The sequence below is a fragment of the Takifugu flavidus genome, chromosome 4 (genome assembly GCF_003711565.1).
Source record: "Takifugu flavidus isolate HTHZ2018 chromosome 4, ASM371156v2, whole genome shotgun sequence".
NCBI lineage: Eukaryota > Metazoa > Chordata > Actinopteri > Tetraodontiformes > Tetraodontidae > Takifugu > Takifugu flavidus.
The window spans coordinates 3,496,239-3,521,161 of record NC_079523.1 but is presented as its reverse complement, the minus strand read 5'-3'; the positions used below and the strand labels follow the sequence as shown (position 1 = coordinate 3,521,161).

General features: G+C 48.0%; 1 protein-coding gene and 1 non-coding gene across 11 annotated transcripts in view; one reads left to right on the top strand and one right to left on the bottom strand.

Moving 5' to 3' along the window:
• Nucleotides 1-1,770: 1,770 nt before the first annotated feature.
• trnak-cuu (transfer RNA lysine (anticodon CUU)) lies at nt 1,771-1,844 on the bottom strand. The gene has a single exon. It is a non-coding gene; the product is annotated as a tRNA-Lys (tRNA).
• A 2,897-nt stretch (nt 1,845-4,741) lies between these two features.
• The window catches only part of kif21b (kinesin family member 21B), a 36,154-nt gene continuing 15,972 nt past the window's right edge, over nt 4,742-24,923 (top strand). For 6 of the 10 annotated variants that reach the window (XM_057029859.1, XM_057029856.1, XM_057029858.1 and 3 more), the window contains exons 1-23: nt 4,742-5,122; nt 16,507-16,729; nt 16,843-17,025; nt 17,769-17,918; nt 18,622-18,756; nt 18,894-19,067; nt 19,171-19,286; nt 19,453-19,648; nt 20,233-20,422; nt 20,508-20,571; nt 20,670-20,900; nt 21,313-21,439; nt 21,516-21,651; nt 21,766-21,957; nt 22,078-22,277; nt 22,358-22,465; nt 22,546-22,862; nt 22,942-23,128; nt 23,324-23,527; nt 23,603-23,704; nt 24,042-24,207; nt 24,326-24,386; nt 24,478-24,526. In XM_057029859.1, the coding sequence (XP_056885839.1) occupies nt 5,082-5,122; nt 16,507-16,729; nt 16,843-17,025; nt 17,769-17,918; nt 18,622-18,756; nt 18,894-19,067; nt 19,171-19,286; nt 19,453-19,648; nt 20,233-20,422; nt 20,508-20,571; nt 20,670-20,900; nt 21,313-21,439; nt 21,516-21,651; nt 21,766-21,957; nt 22,078-22,277; nt 22,358-22,465; nt 22,546-22,862; nt 22,942-23,128; nt 23,324-23,527; nt 23,603-23,704; nt 24,042-24,207; nt 24,326-24,386; nt 24,478-24,526 (3,552 nt within the window). In that variant the 5' untranslated portion in view covers nt 4,742-5,081. The remainder of the gene's footprint in view (nt 5,123-16,506; nt 16,730-16,842; nt 17,026-17,768; nt 17,919-18,621; nt 18,757-18,893; nt 19,068-19,170; nt 19,287-19,452; nt 19,649-20,232; nt 20,423-20,507; nt 20,572-20,669; nt 20,901-21,312; nt 21,440-21,515; nt 21,652-21,765; nt 21,958-22,077; nt 22,278-22,357; nt 22,466-22,545; nt 22,863-22,941; nt 23,129-23,323; nt 23,528-23,602; nt 23,705-24,041; nt 24,208-24,325; nt 24,387-24,477; nt 24,527-24,923) is intronic. The other 4 variants (XM_057029861.1, XM_057029860.1, XM_057029855.1 and 1 more) reach the window with 1 other exon arrangement.

Below are 24,923 nucleotides of genomic sequence, written 5' to 3'. Positions count from 1 at the left end.
TCCGCAGGGGAGAGCAAGCTGGTCCCCTTTCACTTTTAAGACCGCTGAATTGCCCCAACCCTTCCAAAGAACTGCTCCAGGTTGCAGGTTTTATTGGCAAAAAGATCCATGATCACTTTTTCAAACTTTGCACTTTGCTGAATATCAGGATAATATCAAAAGAATCAACACTCTCCACTTTCACCGGTAGATGAGAATTAATAACGTCAAACCAACACTAGATGGAGCCAAAGAGCTACTGTTTAAACTGCATTGTAATAGATTCTTCGCTATATCTCCTTGCTGCGTGTGCGCGTGCCACCATAAACTCTAGAAGACCATGAATCAAACTAGGTACGAAGGAGGGGAATTGAAGAGAGATGGTAATTGCATTAAAAATCACTACTGATGCCACATATCAATGTACCAAAGTAACCAACAGCTCCTCCAGACTGTCACCAGTGTTCTGGCTTCTCCTGCCCTCCCAGAGAACGAGGTGTTCTCTCATAAATGCCATCTGGCTGCAGATCCCACTGGAGCTGGGCCCTCTCTCCACCCTCATCTCGTCCTCACATTAGCACATACACTGGAAGTCTGCGTCAGGTCACTTGGAAGGGTTCTGGGAGTTCTCCTGAACTGTTCCCTCCTCACCACCAGAGAAGCTACTGCACCAAACTTCAATTTGGGCTTTGAGTAAAATCAACGGATTCTCAAATACATGGAGTAGCCCTGAAGTTGCATACGGTGGTGGCATGAGTGTGCACATGAGTCTGTATGCGTGTGTGTGCGCGCCTCAGCCCCACTTCACTCTGCTATATTAAGTGATTCTGCAGTGTGAGCAAAAGGCTGTTTATAATCACATTATTCTAGAGTGGCAATCCAATTTTCTGCTGCATCTCTCTCCCTCTGCGTGTGTGTGTGTGTGTGTGTGTGTGTCTATTTTGGCGTGTGCGTGAAAACAGAGCCCTAGAACACTATTTTGTGCATTCTGTGGTTGTAACTAGCATTAATAAAATCCATTTTGCTGAAGGAGCCCATGCAGAGATGAAATAAAAATGGATTTAAAAGCAGTTATGTGGACTTGCTGCTGCCTGGTCACGCTTCCTAACTATGTATACATGCTGTGTACAATGCATGAATGGGTCTGGGTATACGGCAGTTGCCTCTAGGTCTATTTACTTTGAAAGCATGTGAGTGCACAAAGAGGCTTTTCTGCCTCTTCAGCATCTCTTCCTGTCCTAAAGATGCTGTTCCATAAAGATGTGACCTACAGGATTTCCCCTTGGAGCGATACCAGGCTAGGTTATGGGGTTACGTACATCAATTCATACTAATCTTCTGGCAGGACACTGTCACTGTGAGTCTGTGAAGCATTTCAGGCTGCTGCGGCTGATAGAGGGAAGATCCAGCTGCAGTGGAAATGCCCTTAAAGCCTCCAGTAAAGCTCCAGCTGCTGCTGAAGGAAAGACAGAATCACTGCAGTGTACAAAACAGATCCACTTTATTTCCAAACTCATTTATTTTCCAGAGTTCTGGGAGCCTAAGAGCTAGTGAGTGTTGTTGAAAACAGCAACGCCCAATGTGGGGCTCAAACCCACAACCCTGAGAATGAGAGTTAGTCGGGCATTATTTTGGCAAAAAAGGGACTTAAGCATAGGACTCAAAAGAAATAAGATTATACTATCTAGTGGCTTCTTAAAATATCATATCAGTTATATTGACATTTAAATCTGGACAATTTTCAATAAAGCAGCTGCAGTGGTGGAATATCTGAGATGTGTTTTTGTGTGACACCTGACATGGGGCTTGAACCCACGACCCTGAGATTAAGAGTCTCATGCTCTACCGAACTGAGCTAGCCAGGCTTCTCTGTCGGGGAACAGTCATCCGATTTTCGAGCTTTATAATCTTCCACAATTTGAAAGCGAAAATGCACGATCCGTGATTGAGTGGTGCTTCTGGGGGGCGGGGCATACTACAGTATGGTAATGTATATGGAAGAAATACGGTGGACTAATATCTAGGGAGGGTTTTAGCAAAGTCATACCAAACATGGGCCTTGATCCCATGACCGAGAGATTAAAAGCCTGTGAGAAAAAGCTGCCCCAACACCCACAAACTGCTTTGCTACCATTTTAGTTTTGCTTTTTTTGCCAGTAATTTCTTTAAGGGGGGTTCGTTTCAGTGGGATTGTGTGACAGATGAACACTTTAAATGCCCGTGGTGGTCAAAGGGCTTATGTCAGATGCAACTGCTGGCCTGGTGCCCTGAGAGGCAGCAGTAACCCAAACAATGTGAGCCTCGCTGCCTCTCTCAACACCCCGAGGCGTCTGCTGCCACCCTGGACCTTCCTCTGGTGTTCCTCCAGCCCCACCAACGCCCGGTCACAACTCAGCAGGAAGCACCAGTGCTTGAACAGAAGCGGAACAAAGTGTGGGTCAGCCTGTGCCCCGAGGAGAGGAGCTGGATCGATGGCTCGGGCGCATGACTGTTGACCCCCAACAAATACAAACGTTCTCCTGTGCATCGGTGACCGGGTCATATAGGAATTTATGATAACACCTCACTGAACTGAATGACTTTTCAGCTTGTTGATGCTTCTGCCGCTGAGTCATCAGCCGTGTGTTTGCGCAATCGCGGCCACTTCAACATTTCTGTCACGGTAAAGAATGAGGGATTACTTTATGGAGCTTCAAAGCCAAAGATAGAAAACGCGTGTGAGGGATTAGAGATACATCAAAAGAAAGAGGAAGAATACATTAGGGTGCCGATTTCTCCTCCGTCTCCCCCGTCTCAATTCCTCTACTTTCCCCCCGCTACGATAGGCCTGATGATAAAGATGTGCTGGAATCATTAAATATATAACACGTTGGCCGTAAGAATGGCTAAAAATGGGTGTATTTTACTTCTGTCAGTCTGACAATAAAGTTATATTCAATCTGAAGAGAGACAAATAGACTATAGAAAGAATCATCAAATTTTTCTGGTCAGGCAAGACTGAAATACAGAAGTGAGGAGACCTTAATGTGTGTGTGTGTGTGTGTGTGTGTGGTGTGTGTGTGTGTGTGTTCTGGTACACGTAATGTAGTGAGGACCAGAATACATTTTTTGGGAAGTGAGGACATACTGGCTGGTCCTTCAGAAGCCTTAAGGTTAATACTCAGGTTTAAGGTTAGTGTTAGACATTCGGTTATGGGGGATAGAGGTAGGGAATAGATTATGTCAAGTCTTCACAAAGACGCATTCACAAACACGTTTGTGTGTGTGTTTAAACTTGCAGTGTCAAATTTAAAGTTTCCCCATTTTTGTGGTTTGTGTGCTACTTAGTGGAATTACTGTACATGCATGCCTCTGACGCAGCAGCTTTTTCATGTAGAGTACATTGCAGTTTGGAATCTGTATAGATAAACATCTTTAAGGTCTTATAAATTGCACAGTAAGGTTATAAAATGTTGTTTTTACACTGAACATGTGTGAAGGCCCAAATGGTCCGCAGCAGAAAATCAGAAAACCTGCTTACAGTTCAATTTAACAATGTAATAATATGTGGTCTTAAAAGTTCACAACACTCAAAATAACACTTGTGTGTGTTTGTGTGTGTGTATTTACATCATTGCAGTTGTTTTGTAGTGTCAGGCGGTACCAACAGATCTAGGAGGATTGTGGCATTATCCTCATAACTAGATGTTAATCTTGTGTGGAATCCAGCACTGGCTCTCGGGAACGTAGCCACCTTAGGACAACACACACACACACACACACACACACACACACACACACGGTTAGGATCATAAGCTCTTTGGCAAAGACAGAGGTTATGCAGCTATTTCAGTTTTCGTTATGTAAAAGTGAATGCTTCAGATAGAGAAGTTTTTTGTTACCATTTGGTTGATCTTCCCGTGTAGTTATTCAAATAAAACACCTTGATAAGGTCAGCGAAATAACTGAAAGCATAAAGGGAACAGCAGTGTCTTTTTCAATATGAGAGGGAAGTCAGCGTCAGCTTCCGATTTACAGCAGAACAAAGCAGAAAAAACCTTGGCGTGTGCTTTCGACCTTTGACCTCAACGTGTTTGAGCCACTGAGGCCACCTCTCCCTCTTGAGAACAGATTCTCTCTGTTTATGGCTCTTTAACACAGCTCAAATGTCGCTGCTGGAACCCAGTGTGCTCAGCTCTCCACTATATATGTTTGTAATTTTCACTGAACGGCGTGGGTGTGTTGTTGGGCGGAGCAGAGAAGTTTATGGAGCACTTTGATTGGTCTTCTGCAAATAATAAAGGCGGGGATAGGGCTGTCCTGTGCCGAAGTACCTGTCAATCAAATGCAAAGCTGCTGCCTTCAGGTACAACATGTGCAGTTGTTATTTCAATCAGACCTTTCTTTGAAAAAAATGTACAGAATGACTGCTGAATGATGATATGCTACATTAAATTTATACTACTACTTTTTTAATCTCAGTGAAGCATTTATAATGTGATACTCTTGAACTCATCTTTTATTACATTTCTTACTCTTATATTTCACAATAATCAACTGAAACGTCACTTCCGTCTTTAATATGCTATGAATCACATTCATGTATCATAAGTAAGAAGCAAGGTAATTCTGTATTCAATTTTTGTAGCGCCTTGTGTGTAAAAACATGTTGTGAGTTATAGGCCAGCGTCTTTTCTGCGGCCACTCTAAGAGCGAAGGCATTTTTTCCGATAGTTGTGAACGCAGCAGCGCCTCCTCCGGTCTCAGCGCCTATTCAACGTGACCGCGTCTGTGTGAGTAGCGGTGCTGTTACTGCGCGACGCTCACACGCACTCCGAACAGGATGTAGGCACCGAGAGGTAGAAACTGCAAGAAGAAATCGGGCTCAACTTCTGGGATGTGACGAACACAAGCGAGCCAGAAATGAGCCTGACGGCGGACGGCAGGAAGACAGGAGGAGCCCCGACGAGACAGCTCGCCGTCGGCAGGTCTTGACGGCTGCTTCACCGCTGACCCGGGTCGCTCCGCGCCGCGGCGGCGTCGCGCCGTTTACGCAAACAAACAGCCAAATTCCGCGCACTGCAGAATATTTCGCATCCCGCCGGTGCACCTTGGAGGCGACGATGGCGAACCCGGGGGACTGCTGCGTGAAGGTGGCGCTGAGGTAAGAACGCTGCTGGAAACACGCTGACCACATTGTGTCTGCGGCTCCCACTGATCAATTTTCTGCCCGGTCCTCCGCACCAACGAGCCATTACTCCTGGTCATGTATGTGCTCACTGTAGCCCGGATCGGTGTGTATGTGTGTGTGTGTGCAGGCTGTATTGCACCTTGTTTTATAACGCACGGGCGGTGCAGATAAGAGCACACCACGCGATCGCAGTATGATTGCTCATATGTGATGCTTAAGTTTCCAGGAGGTTTGATCTGTTAGATGCACCGAGCGTGACGTGACAAGGACAGACAGCACCAGGTACAGGCAGAAAAATGGGCGTTTCTGTCCAAACCAGTGACCGTATTTTTATACAAACGTGCACGTACCTGCAGTCCCACCTTATCAGGGTTTGCTTTATGTGCAGTTTTTGAAAGCTGAGGATTGCAGTGAGTGAGTGAGTGTGTGTGTGTGTGTGTGTCCACATTTCATGAGCAGGCTCCTCAGATGAATCGAGCACAAAGACGTGCTCTCCTTCCTTCAGAGCTGTGACATTCAACGTCTTTGTTGGATGGAATAGCACACAAAAGCTGAGGCAGATGAGCAGTTTGGCTTTGCTCAGTAGCTTTCCTAGAGTGTTGATTGTGGATGCAAATGATAACTGCTGACTCGACAGATATGTGCTGCCTGTGCATGATTTGAAGTGTAACCGTGTTCATTTAGCAGCTGGAGGAGCATAGCTGGTGGTCTGGCCTTTAACCCAGAGCTAACTCTCAGTGGTGAATGGTCAACTCAAAGCCAGGTCTTTTAGCAGAAATGGGAAAGAATTAAATTCCTTTTCTGCTTAGATCACCACTTGCTGCTCAATTATTCAAAAAAGAGAGAGTGGGAGTGAATTTTAAGTGCTCTCCATTGAGGGTCCCTTTAAAGTCAACGGGAGTTTTGGAACCCACTGGCTGACCTTCGCGGAGGGGGGGTGGGTGGCAGGGTTGGTCGAGAAAGCCCCGGTTCCATTTCCCTGGGGGAAGGTTTCAGACTCACTTGTCAGTTTGGCCGCTGAGTGAATCTCCTTTGTGCTTGTTCACAGCGGTAACTGTAACAGGAAGTGGGGTGGGTGGTGCTGGCAAAAAAAAAAGAAAAGAAAAAAAGGTGAAAAGAGAAGCCGCAGCTGGATCCTGCAGCTCGACTCGACGCATTTATTAAAGCCTGCGCGGTGAAAGGTGACCCGCACGCACCGCGTCTGCGCGCCGTTATCTTTGGGCTGCTGGCTTTGAAGCAAATATCTGTGTCAACACACCTTCGTGGTGAAGGACGATAACGGTAAAAGAAGGCCCGACCTCGCCGTAACTCTGGAAAACGAACTTTATTAGCGAGTTTCTCCCTATAATTAAAGTTAAAGTGTAATTACAAGTCTGTGACCTGCGGCGGCGGCGGCCTCCCCGTATGTAATCTGTGTGTATTTACGTGCCCTGTGAGTGCCACCAAATGTGTTTGCATTTGACAGGAAATGGGAAGCCCACAAATAAACAGTGAAGGGGGACAACTTCCTGCCATGGCGGTGACGTTGTAGCGGTCACCGCTAAAATCGGCCACAGATAAGAGGACGGCGTTTAATTGCTCCCATGTGGCGAGCTCGGTGCCCTCTTGGCCGTGTGAGGACACAGGTGGAGGGCACGGAGGGGGGTGGAAACGCACACACACGCAGTCGGTGTGGCCTGCATCCATTTCCTGGATGTCTGCGCTCCATCAGCAATGGCGTGACCTAAAACCCTACATTCAGATCTGACTGTCTGAGGATGTAGACACATGCACACGCACGCACACACACACGCTCGCGCCCCCTTCAGATGCATGTAGCTACATGTGTTCATGTTTAAACTGCATTAGCAGCCACATTCTGTCACAGGATAATGTCATGCAAGCATTTCAGAGCCCCCACATGTGCTCCCGTTCAGACACGTGCACTTTCACTTCACCTTGAGGGCGTCTCACCCTCTCGTCTTGCTTCTCCCCCTTCGATCAACAGCTTTGGGTCTGGCCGTTTCCAAGCCTGCGTGTGTTTACATATGTTTAATCTACATTTCTTGACAGCGGCGCGGCGAGCGCGGGTTGCTAAACATCTCCCGCCCATGTGCCGTCTCGCTGCGTCTGCTTGTTTTGGGCGCCGGCGTCCTCCGCTGAAGCCCAGTATCAGCCTCCGGAGCTTTGGAGACACAGACACAAGGACGTGTCTGTTCACAGCCGTCGTCCTTGTGACTGCGGCTCGATGCTGCTTGATGCGTTTTACCTGAGAACTTCCAAAACCATTAAGACGCCGTATAATTTCAGATTTTGCCTGATAACAGGGAAAAGAGACGCACAGTAGTGGGTGTTCTCTCAGGGCCTGCGTGTGGACGACGGGCTTATTTGGGACGGCTGTGACGCAGGAGGGTTTCACTGCAGGCTAAAAAGCTCATGAGATGAACAGCGTCTTTAATATTTTTGTGGTAGCTTTGATACGTTTCTAAAAAAAAAAAGAAGAAAAAAGTTCTACGCCTTGTGACCAAAACAGCGGCTCCAAAACAAACGACAGGAGTGGCAGAATGCGACGGTGGAAGGGGCCCCCGCACGGCCGATGCACAAAGGCTTTGAAGGGCAGTCAAAAAAAGTGATGTTTTGTTGCTGGACGTATGTCCTGTGTAGGCTCCCTGTCTAGCCGGTTTCCTGTGTGTGTGTTTGTGTGTGTTAATAGTTTGCCACACAGGCTCTGCTGAATCACACGTCTCTCTGGGGGGGGTTGCTTTTAATATAGCTGCGCTCTGGTGGGAATGTGTATTTCAGCGTGCAGTTTCACCTCGGTTGAAGCTGAAACCAAAGTTCTCCGGCCGGAATCGCGGGAGCAGGAAACGGTATCGGGAATCCACCCAATCTGTCCGTGCACAGCTCCGGGTAGCTTCCTCCTACCCTGCTGATTATTATAATACACTTTTTTTTTGTACTTGAGACTGAGCTGACCTCACAGTTGTGCGAGGCCGGGCTCTATGGCAGACAGATGCCGGCTGTGTGTTGTTTATGCACACGAGACAACAGAGGAGCCTCTGACTTCAGCTCTGACAGATTTACTTCTTCGCAGGCTTTACGAGCAGAAGTTCCCGAGCTTCAACCTTAATCCATTCATTCCAAACAAACTCGGCGCTCCAACCGGTGGCACGCTGGTGCACAATGGAGATGTTTGATCTGGACTGGCACGACTGCGCCACGGTCATGGGGAAGACTTGTGCAACTGCTGCCTTGAGGAGCATCTCCATCTTAAGAGCGTCAGCACTTTTATGTGGCGTGCTGCTGTTGCAGAATGACTTCCTGCGACGCTGCCGCTGGACTTACTTCTTCACTTCCTGCTTATTTTGAGCCTGATGACACGGTTAAAGGTGGAATCTGCAGGGAGAGAGTGAACTTTGCTTAAACCTCAGGCTAGTTTCCCCCCTGAACCCTCCAAGAATTGGGGCGACAGCAGGTTTTAGAATCCAGGCGCTGCGTGTTTCATGTGTCAACATCTGCAAAAACCAGAAGAAAAAGATTCTGTGATGCGATGGTGCAATCCCAGACGCCTCAGATGTTGGCCTTATGTGTGCATCTGCCTTGTGACCACAATAAAAATGGGAACCGTGACCAAACTGCAGGAATGCCACCGGCTTTCTTTTCTCTCCAGTCGTGTCCATCCTCCTCCTATTGCCCAATTGTGCACACGCACACAGACCCACGCATGCCAACATTCAAAACCCTATTCGTATGAATTCATCCATTTTAATTAAAAAAAGGATTGAAAGGCTCTTCTGTTGGAACATTAGCATTTGCCTGCCACCATTGTGTCATCAGGTCACTCCTAAACGTTGGAATAATCCATTCGTTCACCAGACCGCTGTGTAATTAGCGGTTCTTTGCCGTTTTATTGAGAGTAGAATAGATTTTAAAGGGCCGTTTGATCATTTCGAGTGTGCTGACATTATTGTGGTCACTTCTAAGTCACAGGGGACGCGTGTGAGCAGGAGGGGAGGGTCCCCGGTAGACAGAGGACACAGTGTGAATGAGTCTGATGTCACTGCAGGTCTTTGTGCTCTGTGCTGAGTTTGCACACGCGCACGTGCAGATAAGGACACATGGAGGCAGAGTATCAGGGTATTTTCAGACCCAGAGGTCAGGCTGAGATGTTTTTGTTAGTTGTAATGAGCTTCTGCTCCTGGAAAGAGCAGAGCTTCCTTCACTTTAACAAAACCAAACCAGAATGATTAAAAAAAGGAGCCGGACGGATGCAGCGGAGTGGAAGAACGAAGCAAGTGTGGCTTTTGTTGTCAGAGGGCCCACTGTAGCGTGCAAACATGAGCTGTTAGCCAAACATCCAATCTGTGCGTGTGCGTCTTTAGGGGTGGGGCATCATGTGCACGTCTGAGCGTCGTATGAATGATTTGAGCCAGATGCAAGCGTTTGACGTTTTCCCATGGAGGGAGGGAGGAAGTGGCGCAGAGATTTAAGCCTCAGGTGGGGTCTCGTCTGGGGAATCCAAAAATTTCACCTCCTTTATCGACGCTCGGTGTTTGCTTTACTGTCTAAATTCACAATTGGTAATAACAATTCCAACAGCTTAACAAGTGAAACCTGAGCCTTTTCTGATGTTAAACTCAAAGCATTGAGTGAATGCATACCTTCAGTTTAATTCAGTTTTGCTTGCGTCTGTTAGAAAAGTGGATAATGTCTCTAGGTTCTTTCCAGAAGCCCAACTGGGACGATTTGCAGCACATCCACATAGAAACGAGGCTGAGGCTACAGTTCCTGATGTGAAGCTGCGGAACTTTCACTGCATTCCAGCCAAATTGGATTCATGGATTGTATTCTTCTGTGTGTGTAAGCGCCAAGCTGCACCGTTTCATTCAGTTAGATGAGTGAGTGCGGATAATTATGGACAAGATTAAACACGAAGCAGCGTGTGTACGTGCGTGTGCACACTTGACCAGCTGGCTCATAATCACGTCCGATGCTAAGTAGCTTAATCGTGGCTGGAGTTTGACTGTTTTTTGGGGGGGGGGGGATTGTTGAGCAGACAAACACAATCAGCACGACGCTTGAAAAACAGCTGAATTCAGCAACAAAAATGGCTGAAAGGACATTTCGTCTTTTTACCAGATACCTCGAAGTAATGATGTAATTAGCACATGTTAGACTTTCGCAGCTACAGCATTGAAACCTGATTATCCAATCATTCCCTGCCTGTACTCACCTCGGCTACGGCCCGTGGTGGGGGGCTCACCACAGGGAAGCAGGCAGACATGGTTGCTGGTGACTGGCGCTCATGCTAAATGCTATCTGACAGAGTGAGACTCATCTGGAGATGAAGCGGACGGGCCCTCTGGGGAGGCAGCCAGACGAGCAGAGTCATGGTAGTCTAGTCCTCATCTGTGTTTTCAACAGTAAATGGCTGTTTTGATAGTGTTTCATGTCATGTAACGTGAATTCAACCACATTTTTCGACCATTGTAGATCAATAAAACCTCTCCCAGATCTCAAATATTCCTGGCACCCACTAAACATCACAGCCTTGCTGGGGATTTCATTATCCCCGTCCCCAAATCCGTCTCATCAAAATGTTGTTTAAGCAGCTAGTTAGAGGTTTGGTTTTTTTTTGTGCTGCCACCTCCCCCCCGCGGGGGAGCTCACAGAACAGAAGATTGGGGGAGGGAAGGGGAAATGAGGAAACGGGGGGGGGTCTCTGACCCAGAATCAGCTCCGATGATGCAGACTGATATGCCCTCATAACGAGAGATGCTCATTTAAAATTGAATGATGGCGGATGGTCTTTGGCAGAGCTGACAAGTTTCTGTCTTTGTTTTTTAGCCGCGGCGATCCATCAGTGCGCTCGATGACTTTCAGAAACCTCCATCCCATTTCGCCCGATGGACACGCGACGCTTCAGATCTGCTCCTCATTTAACCTTTTTCATATGATGGGTTTCAGTTCATCTCAGCTAAACGCGAGGACGGCACGACACACAAAAAGGGCCACAGTTGTGCCAGACTTTTTGACCCAGAACCCTGATGGAGATGGCGAGAGATTACGGGCCTGAAACGGAATCTTTCCCGCACAATGTAGGGCAAGTCCGTCTGCGAAGTCCGCCTCGGTTAAGGGAGAGCCGGCGTTCACATCGATGAACCAGTTCACTCATTTTTACTGAATGGCGTGAGAGGCCATGTCAGCGTAAAACTGTCAAACCCATGAGCAAACTGGATCTGAAGCCTCTTATCACTGGTTACCGGCTCACTCTGGTGCCCCCGGCGGCACCAGAGTGAGGTCAGCTTTACGGAAAAGGTTAACGCAAAGAAACGCATGTGACGAGTGGCTGCTACTGCAGAGGGCGTCCGCCGCCGTGTGAGGCCCCCGCGGAGGGTCTGAAACTGAACGCGAAGACAGATTTTGGAACAAATGGCTTAATTTCTTCAACCGCTCCTCGAGCCTGTGCAGCTATGTTACCCGTGCACGCCTACTTCATTTGTTCCAGTCGTAATACGGCAGAGATGACTGGGAAAACTGTCTGGCTGCTTCGGTGGCGGCTCGTTACTCAGATGGAGACAGAGAGAGACGAGAGAGTTGATGCAGTTCTGCGCAGAGTCGCTGCAGACAGCAGATTAAATGGCCAGAAATACCTGCTGCAGTTATATTTATGTGATTGCTGTTCAAATCACTCAGATTCCATCAGCTGGGAGGAAAAGTACTGTGACTATTATATAACAAACCATGTTTATTGTAAGCAGCTTTATTATAAAAATCTAACTTGAATTGAACCTCATTAAATGCCCCATAAGCAGATTTGCCTCTTCACACCCTGATTAATTTTTTCCTCCTCAGTATTGACCCCGGCAGCCACCCGTCGCTGTGCTCGGGGGCTCTCTGGTTTCCTCCCACAGTCACTGATATGCCCAGAGCCCCAAAATAGGCCAAACCAATTTCCTGAGTTCTCGGGGCTTTGCATGTCAAACACTGAACGGTCGTCATCAGTTGCCGTATTGTCTTCCTCTTGTCTTCCTCTTCTCATTTTTCTCCCTGTCCTTGTTCACTTTGTCGCCGCGGCTTTCAAAGCTCCTGACGGTATGGTGAGAGAAGGAAGGTTCAAAGAGTGTAACTCATCGCCACGGTTACAGTATCATTGTCACAAAGTCTGCTGTCAGGTCACATGATGCCACTAAACATCCAAAGATGCTGCACACACACACACACACACACACACACACACACACACACACACACACACACCACACACACACACACACACACACACACTTGCGCTAACTCTGAGCATTATTTGGGTACACACAAACCCAAAAGAGCCAGATGAAGACGTGGCGCTCCTGTTGTCACCTAATCCGTGGCGTTAATCCTGCCAGAGTCAGATTACAGTCTGTGTGCAGGTTGTCCGGATGTGAAATCAGCAGGGTTGGAGCCTTAATCAGAAAAAAAACCTCTTATCTTACCCCGAGGGCCGGAATGGAAGGGCAGCACCTTTTAGCAGAATTAATGTTCTTTGCTGGACTAATTAAAGACGGCTTAATTTAAGTGCATGTGGATGGCATCCATTTATTTAATGAAACTTTTGCGCTGAGTATTGTCCAGAACTCCACAGTTTAATTACATTTAGATTCCTTCAGATCTTCTGATTAATGTGCTGTTCGCTGAAGTGGTTGTATATCTAAATGTGTGTGTGTGTGTGTGTGGGGGGGGGTTTGCTGCAGTCTGTGGAGCGCCCCAGTTTGTGTCAGACCCCACCAGGAGGTTCTGTAATGGTTTAGTTCCTGTCAACAGTGAGCAAACTTGGTGTTTACTCTGTTTTCTACCTGTCATCGCTGATTGTTGGTCACCTGTGCAGCTTTTGTTCTCCACCTGGAAGCTCGGTGCTCCAGCGGCCCGGTCGTCAGCCATCAACAGTTATTGGATCTGCTGTAGTGAGTGTGTGCGTGTGTGTGCGTGTGTGTGTGTGTGGGGGGGGGGCAGTTTAAACAGTGCATGACAGCTATGCGTTTTCCCAACATGATTCATCGATGGAGAGGAAGCGTAGCAGTGAGGAAAAACCCACTTTTGCAATTAGACTTGTCTGTCATCAGGAGAAAAGGGAAGTGCAACGGCGCCCTCCACTCTCTGCCATCAGGCTTTTGTCCTGTTTGGCTGTTTTCACTGGCGCTGAAAGGCAACGGGGGGGTTTGAAACAGGGTGTGACGATGAGCTAAACAGCCTCTACGATAAAGCTGAAAAGACAGCGTCTTTCACGGGGAATCCTGAGCAACGATGGGATATTGTGATTTAGAAACGCGGTGGGAGGCTCCTCTTTGATAAATGGACAGTGTTTAAGGAAACGAGGAGGGAGGGGCTGGTTTCCTTCCCTGGCTCTGTGCCAGCGGGGAGACAACGGAGCTCTGAGCCGCTCACAGTTCAGCAGAATACGATTAACTCTGACTCTTCACGTCTTTACGGAAATGTTTACATTAGGGAAATGAGCTCTTTGACTAGCACTCGTCTGGCCTCTGAAGGTTGAGTGCTCACCCACACGCACACACACACACACTCGCATGCATGCACGCTTGTCATAGACCTGACAGCAGATACAAGCTACGTTTTGGATTATAATTAGATATTTTTGAATGAAGAAAGTAATAAAAGGACATTTCAGCCACACAGACCGTAATAAATGCAACGTTAACAGAAGATTTGAAAGCCTGTCAACTCTGCTGACCTTTGGTGACCTTTTCTTCCAGTGGCTAAATGTAAAATTTTCATTCAGTCCATTTATACCTTTGGGAGGGGTAAAAACATTTTGGGGAGCTTCAAGCAGATGCACACAAAATTTGAGGACCGAACACTGCCGACACTTTGTATCATCGTCATTACCTGTTATACTCAGCTTCTCGCCTTGTTTGAGTGTATATTTTTAAGTTTGTGGATGTAACAGAACCTGATTCAGATTGTGTGTGTGTGTGTGTGTGTGTGTGTGTGTGTGTGGTTGTCTTGGTGACTCATGTCTCTTGGGTGTTTAAATAATTTTGTAACCCTGCAATGATGGCTGCTTTAATTTGCTGCATCAAGGAACAGCAGTCTGTTTCTCTGTCTTATACAACCATTTAATTGTGGTCTTATGTGCTATTTTTGGCTACTAAATGTGTGTGTGTGTGTGTGTGTGTGCTGCTTTTCCAATCAATGTTATAGATCCCATCTTTTGTTGGTGCAGCTGTCTCAAATGTTCATCCCACACAGCCTCCAAGTGTGTATGCGTGTGTGTGTGTGTGTTTTGAGTGTGTGTGTGTGAGGGTGAGAGGAGAGAGAGGGTCTGGATTGATTATTTACAGCTGCTCCATTTATTCTCCCGATGGATTTGAAAAGCTGTCATTGTCGATTTTGTGTGTGTGTGTGTGTGCGTGTGTGTGTGTGTGTGTGCGCGTGTGTGTCTCAATACTGATGTCTTGATATTTCAAGTTTTGTGGGAGCCGTCAGCACTTTAACGGCCCATCTTCACTGTAACCACAGTGAATTAAATGCAGTTCATCATGAATGATTTTCCTCGACTGCAGTAAAAATGCCACCTGGGCCATTGTTTATTGTGACCTCGGGGGTCTTTTTGGTGTGTGTGTGTGTGTGTGTGTGTGTGTGTGTGTGGGGGGGGGGTGATGATGACACGGCCGCACTGCGTGAGGACCCCGGCTCTCGTGCTTTGTCCTGCAGAGCCCAGTGGGTGTGTGTGGTCAGTGTCAATGACCGAACCTGGACCAGATGTTGCTCCTAAGATAAGAGAACACTTGACCTGATGGTTTGTGGGACAGAAGCAGGCGGCGGGCGGGGGGGGCTCTGCTGCTCTGCCAAGCTTTCAGAGCGAGCACTGCCCAGTCCTAATCGTGCCCATTAACAGTTAAATGATATTTTGCTTGAATGTTTAACTCGGTCGGCGCTGCATGAAGGCGGAGCCATCACGTCTGGGAACCATAAATTTCATTTAAGATGTTTCAGCCTGGAGACAGAGGCGGACGTCGGGGCAAAATATGCAAAGAATGCATTTAAAACTGGTGCTGAGAAGCATAAAGCAGCCAATATCTGCAAGCAAACGCTAGACTTGCGTCTGCGGCGATGCTGAAATTGTGAGTTAGCGGTGAACTCGGCGCGCTGGGGGACGAGATGTTAATGAAGGCAGCGCACGTGAAGCAGAGCGGGTAAAAGTCGTAAACTTTTGCTGGGAATCGATTGATGAGAAATCTGAGATGGTCTGAAGGTTAATAAATTAAAATGCTTCCATGATTCCAGGGCAACCCAAACACACTAAAGCCATTAAAGTCTTCATTAGATATTCACAATACACACACACACACAGGCCTGCTCTGCTGTGTGTAATTGGCTTTAACGGCGCTCATACGGGCTCCGTGGTTTCAGATACATTAACCTCAGTGTCAAGGTCACCTCGTCATAAAAGGGGCTCATCTGTCTGCAAGCTGCTCTCTGTTTTCATGCTGTCGGGGGTAAAGATGCAGCAGCATGGCTGTTCTCATGCTGGGTTTTTTTGTTTTGTCTGGAAAAACCCTCCAAATGACCCCTGGAAGGTGAGCAGAAATGTTGTCAGCTGATTACAGGGGTGGGGGGGGGGGGGTTGTGGGTGTGGTTCTTCTTTATTGTTAGGGAAGAACCATGTGTAGAATGTTACAGTAGAAATACAGGCTAGTGAAGGAAGCAGCACATTTCCATTTACGGCCGCTGGGATCTTGCTGGTTCATCACTTCTGCGTCTGATTTGAATGATTTCCATCCGTCCCTGAGAGGTTCCTGGCCTGGGGTGTGACAGTCATTAGGTTTTAAGTATCGAGTGAGATGAATGCTTAACTTGGGGGGGCGTCTACAGCATTTTCTGCCTTGGAAAAAAGGCCACAGGAAACAGAAAACGCCACTGTTCTGGTAGCTGTTGTCAGGTTCCGATGCTAAATTTAGCCGCTTGGACCTCATTCTGTCACTTCAGTCTTTCAGGTGCACTGACTTTTTTTTCCTTTAGACTTGTTTAATCAGGGATTATTTTTACACCAGGGAGGCCAGATGAAAGTAATTAACTTTAGTGAACTACCTGTCAGAAAGTGAAGCCCGGCAGAACTGTACACATCAGGATTAACTGCGGATACGAAACAGCCTTTTAAAGTTTGACTTCTCATTGCCACCTTCATCATCATCCTCCTCAAAATGGTTCTTTCATTGATTTTTGTTTTTTTTCTCAAAGTTTTCTTTGCCAGCAATGCACGAGCATAATTAATTAAACAGTCACAATAGTTTATTCTTTGGGACCGAGTATTAAAATGCTGCCGTCTGAATTCTTCATAAACAATGCAAACACAACATTTGTTTCCTCACCCCCAGGATTCGCCCACAAATGGCCAAGGAGAAGATAGAGGGCTGTCACGTGTGCACGCTGGTCGCGCCTGGAGAGCCGCAGGTCCTGCTGGGGAAGGACAAAGCCTTCACCTATGACTTTGTGTTCGATGTGGACTCAGAGCAGCAGAGCATCTACCAGGCTTGTGTCTACAAGCTCATCGAGGGCTGCTTCGAAGGCTACAACGCTACTGTGTTTGCTTATGGCCAGGTATGACGCTAAGGTTTAGATATTAGTGTTAATACGCATGACAATACCCAAAACAGGAAATACATGTGTCAGCTAACGGGCACTCACGATGAAGGCGATGAACTGTGTTCCAGACGGGTTCGGGGAAGACCTACACCATGGGGACGGGCTTTGACGTCAGTCTGGGCCAGCAGGAGCAGGGCATCATCCCGCGGGCCGTTCACCAGCTATTCCAGGGAATCCAGAGCAGCAAGGTGCGCGCCCAGGAGGCGGGCGTCCAACCACCCGAGTTTAAAGTCAGCGCCCAGTTTCTGGAGGTGTGTGCTGTCCTGCTGCTGTGCGTGTGTGTGTGCGTGTGCATTATGGATGCTGGTCCATATTAACTCTAACCAGATGGGACAAAACAAAGAGAAGAGGGGATCAGCGCGCTGTCCGACAAACAGGAAGTGACAGTGTGATGACAGATGGCCAGGAATGTGTGCCCTGAATAACGGCGACCATTACCTCTGACATTATTGCTCATCATTGCAGGGGAGGAGATGGATACGAGCGAGGGATGAGATGGAGGAAGAGATGCTTGTGTAGCAACAATGAGATAATATGACAAGTAATCATTTCCTGTGGAGGTTTCTGGCAGGGAAATGTTTAGGCTATCATGGAGGAGGGGGGCCACACAAATGTATATGTGAGCATGTGCCTGATCTGATTACTTGAAGAATAATTCTATAACAACACAGTGTTGTTTTCAGGTTGAGTCGTCTTTTTCTCATCTCTCTTATTCTCTTGTCTTTGGGACCTTTTCAGAACAAAGACTTCTGTCGATAGTAACCAGATGTGTTTGTGTGTGTGTTGGGGGTGAATAGCTAACCTTTCAACTGACCTTTGTGGCCTCTTTTATTTCTAGAGGTCACTCTTTTGACCTCCTGTATGCAAATAGGCAACACAGACGTTACAAATAGGAGAATTGATTGGGTCCAAATGTGACACCCTGTTGCTGATTATGTGCAGGTTATTTAATAATCTGTGTGTGTGTGTGTGTGTGTGTTTCTGTTTATGACAGTTGTACAACGAAGAGATCCTGGACTTGTTTGACGGAACCAGAGATCCAGAGAGCCGCTGCAGGAAGTCCAACATCAAGATCCACGAGGATGCCGGCGGCAGCATTTACACCACGGGGGTCACTTCTCGACTGGTGCAGTCAGAAGAGGAGGTGTGTATTTGTGTGTGTGTGCAGTTTCCAGCTCTTATTTGGTACATATTATTTGTACATATATTACAAATACATATATTTGGTACATATATTTGTGCACGCTGTGGTGTTTCCTTTTATTGGTTTGTGGTTATTTGCGAAATTTTCCTTGAGTAAATTCATCAGTTGTCAAGAGCGAGACGCATTTGTTAGATCTGTTAGTGCTCGTAGCAGAAGGCGGATACAGTGGGGTCAAAACTGCAGATGGAAAAAAGCTAGTGGAGATATGATGAGAATATGACAGAAGGGGTTAACAGGGCTGACAGGCAATGCGTTTGTGGAGGGTTACAGCGAGCCTCTAGCTTGTGTTTATAAAAAAATGGATGGAGCAGGGAGAAAAATGCAGAGACAAACAAGATTGGTGAGATTTTGTTTGAGCATTGAATTCAAACAGCAGCAAGGAAGAGGAGAAAAGAGTCACAGCAGGGCAAGGAGGTGGAGATGGATGTGTGGGGGTGGGGAGCTCATAAACAGGTTGAGTGAAAAGAAAATCCAGTAGGTAAAAATAAGAAATACCCTGTGCTTGGCAGCGTTTGATGTTTGCAGAGATGCACCCTGAACAAGGTCAAAGAGATGATTTCTACCTTCATGCAGAGAGGGGTTTATGATGATCCAGCAGAACAAAATAGATCCAAATGCTCTCCACATTACGTGTGTCCCGCAGCTGCTGCAGTGTCTGAAACTCGGCGCTCTGTCCCGGACAACAGCCAGCACCCAGATGAACGCTCAAAGCTCCCGCTCGCACGCCATCTTCACCATCCATCTCTGTCAGATGAGAGTGTGCCAGCAGCCACAAATGGTGAGTCTTATTTAAAAAGGTGGAGGAACCGTGAGGTGGGTCTCCTAAAATCACTTCTGAGCGGGACAAAGCCGAGAGATTAAACACCTCTGTCAGTTGTTTTTCCAACAAGACATTTGCAATCGCTCTGTTTGCAGAATGGGGGCGGAGAGGAGATGAACGGCGTGGACTCGACCCCCATCGCCCAGCCAGAGTTTGAGACTTTGATGGCCAAGTTTAACTTTGTAGACCTGGCCGGATCAGAGAGGCTGAAACGTACGGGAGCCACAGGAGAGAGAGCTCGGGAGGGGATCTCTATTAACTGTGGACTGGTGAGAATCTTCTCCATGTGTGTGTCTTTGTGTATTCTGATCTACAGATGATCTTGTGAATTAAAATGCATGTGTGCATGTGTGTGTGTGTGTGTGTGTGTAGCTGGCATTGGGAAATGTGATCAGTGCTTTAGGAGACCAGACGAAGAAGGGAGGACATGTCCCCTACAGAGACTCCAAACTGACTCGACTTCTGCAGGACTCCCTGGGAGGCAACAGGTACACACAGGTGTTAAACGCCGAGTCAAACGCTGTAAAAGATGAAAACTGATTTTGAAAATTATAAACTGGCTTGTAGAATTGTTGTGATTTAAGAAATGAATATGCAGCTCGATCCGTAGTTCAGGAATCAGCGATACCTTTTGCGTCTTTCCCACATCTGCAGTCGCACGTTGATGATCGCCTGCGTCAGTCCGTCCGACCGGGACTTCATGGAGACGCTGAACACGCTCAAGTACGCCAACCGGGCCCGAAACATCAAGAACAAAGTGGTAGTGAACCAAGACAAGACCAGCCAGCAGATCAGCGCCCTGCGTGCCGAGATAGCCCGACTTCAGATGGAGCTGACGGAGTTTAAGGCGGTGAGAGACGGAGGCAATGCCGCCATCTTTATAAGAGAGAGATGGAACTGCTGAAAATAACCGGGCAGAGAATATGTCAGGTCTGCAGCAGTGTCAGGTTACACATCTTTACTGGAATGCATCCATTAATGCCTGGATGGACGCCTGAGTGCAGACAGGATGAAGGAAGGAAGGATGAAACAGGAGGGCAGCGATACGGCATTGTGGTCGCTCCTCTTTTCCAGGTTTGACGTCTGCGATTAAGAAGGTTGCAGCCGTTACTGGAGGTGAATGTGCGGCAGTAATAACGGTCTGTGCCCTGACCTCCGTCTGGCATTAAACAGTGTAATGTGACTGCCGTCTGCGAGTAATGAAGTCTGCCGGCCATGAGTGGATTACACAGTAACTCCCTGTTCTGGGCTTACACAACGGGATTGTTTCAGCATTAATCGCTCAGAATACGACAATGGCCGCCTGCAAAGCCACCAGTTACTTTTAAACAACCGCAGCTGTGTGGTTGGCCTGCCACTTAAGGTGTTTGCGAGTGAGTAGAGAGCGGGTGCGGCGGTTCAAAGGTCATGACGAGGGTCGGGTCTCCTCCGCAGGGGAAGCGGGTCGCGTGTGAAGATGGCTCGGAGGGCTACAGCGACCTGTATCAGGAGAACGCCATGCTGCAGAGGGAGAACGACACGCTGCGGCTCAGGGTGAAAGCCATGCAGGAGACCATCGATCATCTCAACACGCGTGTCACGCATCTGCTGGCCCACGAGGTCAGCAACCTGCTGATCAAGTCAAGTACGTGGGCCGTGTCGCTTTTCTCACTCATGCACCCACGTTTGATGGTCTGTGACGCGAGAGTGGTCCTGTCTTGAACATCCAGGTGAAGGCAACGAGGAGATCGGATCGTTGATCCAGAACTACATCCGGGAGGTGGAAGAACTTCGGTAAATGCTACAAACCCTGAATGTTGACCTCAACTGTAAATATAGTGTGGTGATAAAAGCAAATGAAGAAGTTTGTGTTGTGTTATTGCCGCCCTCAGATCCAAGCTGCTGGAGAGCGAGGCGATGAACGAGTCATTGCGACGGCAGGTGGCCAGGCTTTCCACACGCCCCTCCTTGTCTGCCTCCAGTCTGACCCCCGTCCCCGGGCACCCGCCCGGGTCCTCCCCGGTTCCCATGTCCATGGAGGCCGAGATGTCGGACGTGCTGCGCCGAGCAAAGCTGGACATCGAGAGGCTCAAGAAGAAGGAGAGGAGGCAGCGGAGGATGAGGTTAGGAGAGTCGCGCCGTGTTGCAGCCCTGCAGGAAATCTCCATGTTCCAGCTTATTTCTTTCTTTCCATACTTCTCACTGAGTCAGCGTGGGCAGAGCCACTGTTGTAACACGTAAGAGAAGGAAGTTGGGACGGAAGACGAAGGATAGATGAAGTGAAGTAGAGTATTAACGATGTTAGAGGTCTGAATTTGCTGCGAGCACATCTCTTGGCAGCATTCCCGCAGGGCTAATGGTGTTTGTGAGCTGTGTGCGACATCTCTCATCTTACATGGAAAAGCACGTGTAATCGCGCTGGTGGAAGCAGCTCGAGCTGCTATCGTATCGATTAACTCACTGGCTCGCTGGCACAAACACAAACGCCGCGAGGTTAAACACTCCCGTTATCTGTAATCTGGTTTCCCTCTTTAGTCCAGAGTTGGAGAAAGGCTCGAAGAAGCGCGTGAAACTGCAGGAGAACGGGGAGCCCGGGCAGGGTCGCGAAAACGGGCAAAACGGACAGAACGAAGACATGGACTCGGACGATAATTACGCAGAGGTAGACGCCCGGCATCGGCACCCACGTGGTTTGAATCAGAACCGAACACAGTTTTTTGTCGTCTTCCTGCGAGCAGGACATCATGTCGCCGCTGCAGGAGGAGAGCGGCTGTGATGAAGACGAGGACGAGGAGGAGGGCAGAGAGGAGGAGGAGGACGGTTTCGACAGCGATGAGAGTCTGGTCGACTCGGACTCGGACTCTGATGACAAAGGTGCGTCTCTGACAGCTCATCCCTCACTTTCAGATGCAAATCAGCCTCTTTAATTCAAACAACAGACGAGTTCCGGACGAGATGCGTTACTGGCTGCTGCGTTCCTCTTTAAAGCAGACAACTTCCAGGCCGACCTGGCCGACCTGACCTGCGAGATCGAGATAAAACAGCGGCTGATAGACGAGCTGGAGAACAGTCAGAGGAGGCTGCTCATGCTGAAGCTGCAGTACGAGGAGAAGCTCATTCTGCTGCAGAACAAGATCCGAGACACTCAGCTGGAGCGCGACCGAGTGCTCCAGAACCTCAGTGAGTCCGGCCCTTCAGGGGAATCGCAATTTCATTTGGTTGGGCGGCTAAAGCAGCCAGAGGTGAAGTAAATTAGGAGAGGAAAAGTTAAAAAAAACACACTTCTGGCACCATATTTAGTGTCCATGGAGAATTACACAGAGGAGAAGGCCAACCGGATCAAGCAGGAGTACGAGAAACGGCTGAAGGAGATGAACCGGGATCTGCTGAAGCTCCAGGTGGCACAGAAGGAGCACACGCGTCTGCTGAAGAACCAGGGCAGGTACGAACGGGAGCTGAAGAAACTCCAGTTAGAGGTCAACGAGATGAAGAAAGCCAAGGTGAGGAGAGCGGAGGAAGGGACAGGGAGGGGGCACGCCCAAGAACGAGAGCTCCATAACGGCCCACCTTGTCCTCCCAGGTGGCGCTGATGAAGCAGATGAAGGAGGAGCAGCAGCGGAGGAGGATGGTGGAGGCCAAGAGGACCCGGGAGATCGCTCAGCTCAAGAAGGAGCAACGTCGGCAAGAGGTGAGAACGCGCGTCTGTTCACACCCGGTCAGGAAATATGGAGATGTTTCAAATCCTAACTCCCCTCCTCCCACCATCAGTACCAGATTCGAGCGCTTGAGTCCCAGAAGCGGCAGCAGGAGCTGGTGCTGCGCAGGAAGACCCAGGAGGTGACCGCCTTACGCCGCCTGGCGAAGCCCATGTCGGACCGCGTGGCCGGGCGCGTGGCTCGCTGGAACCACAGCCCTTCGGTTACAGATTCTGGAGCGGATTTATCGGCGAGCACGGCGGCCAGCAGCTCCGAAGCCGAGACGGGAAGATCAGTGAGCGGGCTGGTGAGACAGTGGAACAACAGGAACAACGTGATGGGATACATGGGAGAGAGCGAGGGCAGCATGGACGGAACCAAGGTCATCGGGTAAGCAGGAGCACTTTATTTATTTGACCGGGAACATCCTCTGTTCAGTTCTGAGATGTGTTGCTCCGTTCCTCCGCAGCAATCGGAAGAAGTTGCCGCGTAAACCGGGACTGGGCCTGGGAAACAGCGGAGTGGCGAACAGAACCAGCAGTTTCTCCAAGTCGGCCCGTCAGAAATGGCAAACCCTGGAGCGGCGCATCATAGATATCGTGATGCAGAGAATGACCATAGCCAACGTGGAAGCCGACATGGACCGCCTCATCAAGGTAGGAACGTCTGGTTCTGTCTTACATCCAAAATTAGCTGGAAAACTAAACTTTTACTCATATTTTTGAATTAATTGAGGCATTTAGGACCAGTGTGGCAGCTATGTAATAGGTTCATCCCTAGATACATGATGATAAAAAGAAATGTGGCGGATATTTTACTTCCTGGGTGTGGCTGCTGTTTTGCCGAGTCAGAAGCGAGAGGAGCTGACGGTCCAGCAGGAATCACTGTCACACAAAAGGGAGGTTCTGATGGCAGACGGGGAGGGACCCGAAGCAGAGGAACGCCTCCTGCAGGAAATCGGCGAAGAGATCGAGGTGCTGAACGCCAATATCGACTATATCAACGACAGCCTGTCTGACTGCCAGGCAACCATCGTACAGATAGAGGAGACCAAGGTATTCTCTCTCACACACACACAAACACATACACACACAGCACACAGTTATACGTCAGTCTACGTTCTTTTGCAGGATGAGCTGGACTCAGTGGACACCTCTGTGGTGATCAGTTCCTGCTCTCTGGCTGAAGCTCGTCACCTGCTGGATCACTTCCTGAAGGCTTCCATAGACAAAGTGAGCCTTCGCTCTTCTCAAGAAAATGTCCCAAGAAGATAAATAAAACATGAAGCACCTCCATACAAACCTGAATTAGTTAATATTTATCTTTTGTTGTCATCTGATTTGGTTGCATCTCTCCTGAGTTGTTATCAGACAGCAGTGAATTAAGGCGAATTGCTGACGTCATGCGCCTTAACGTCGTCAGAAATTAGCGTGGTACTGACCTCTTGCGGCAAATCTGCGTATTACATCATTTTGCTTGTAACGTATTTCCCGGGAGGTCTAATATGCTCACAGTTGTTCTAACACATTACCAGGAAAATTCTGCCCTCACAGATTATTTTGTGTTTAGAGTTTGCAGGTAGCTCAGAAGGAGGCTCAGATCAGACTCCTGGAAGGTCAGCTGAGGCAGACGGATGTAATTGGCTCTTCACACAATCATATGATCCTCGATGCCCTGCGAGAGAAGGCAGAATATATCCCTGAGCTCCAGGCTCTTATCCACAATGTGCAACAGGGTGAGTGTTTAATTGTGTCTCTCTGGCTGTTAAAAATATTAAAATATTTAAGCCGAGTCCGCTTTAAAAAAGAAAATCCACTCAAGGAAAAAAAAAAACAACTTTCATTCACTTCCAGAAAATGGTTATGCCAGCACAGATGAGGAGCCGTCTGAGTTCAGCCAAGCCTCTGACAGCAGGTACGGCTGCTAAAATAGTACCAACTAATTTCTTAATTTTTTTCACATTGTGATTAATTTACTCTAAATTTTCTGGGGTTTTTTTCAACAGTGTATCTCAAATGAAGGAATCCAACAGCCAAGATGATTTCAAAATAAAGGTACCCCTGGACTGATCAGTCATTTGCCGTAGCATGTGCCGTTTTCAATTTATAATCTCACAAAATTGACAAAACCCTTAATTTCTCTTCGGGCTGAGTGCTCCAGACGGTTGTGAATCACAGAAAAATGCGTGCAAATTTCTGTTCATTATCGTCTTGTTTTAGCAGCTGTAATTCCCGAATATTGCCACAGGGTGGCAGCAAAGTCGCACCATTACACATCCTTCCATTCATTTTTTTTGCTTGGTAAAATCCTGAATGACGGCTGTTTTTTTATAATCTAATCTCCTTTATTGAATTTCAGTTATTGGTTTTCATTATGCGGTTCGTTTGCTCTATGATTGATGTGTTTCTCTCCTCAGGGAGGTGTTTTTATATAGTTTTTTAGTTTTTTAGT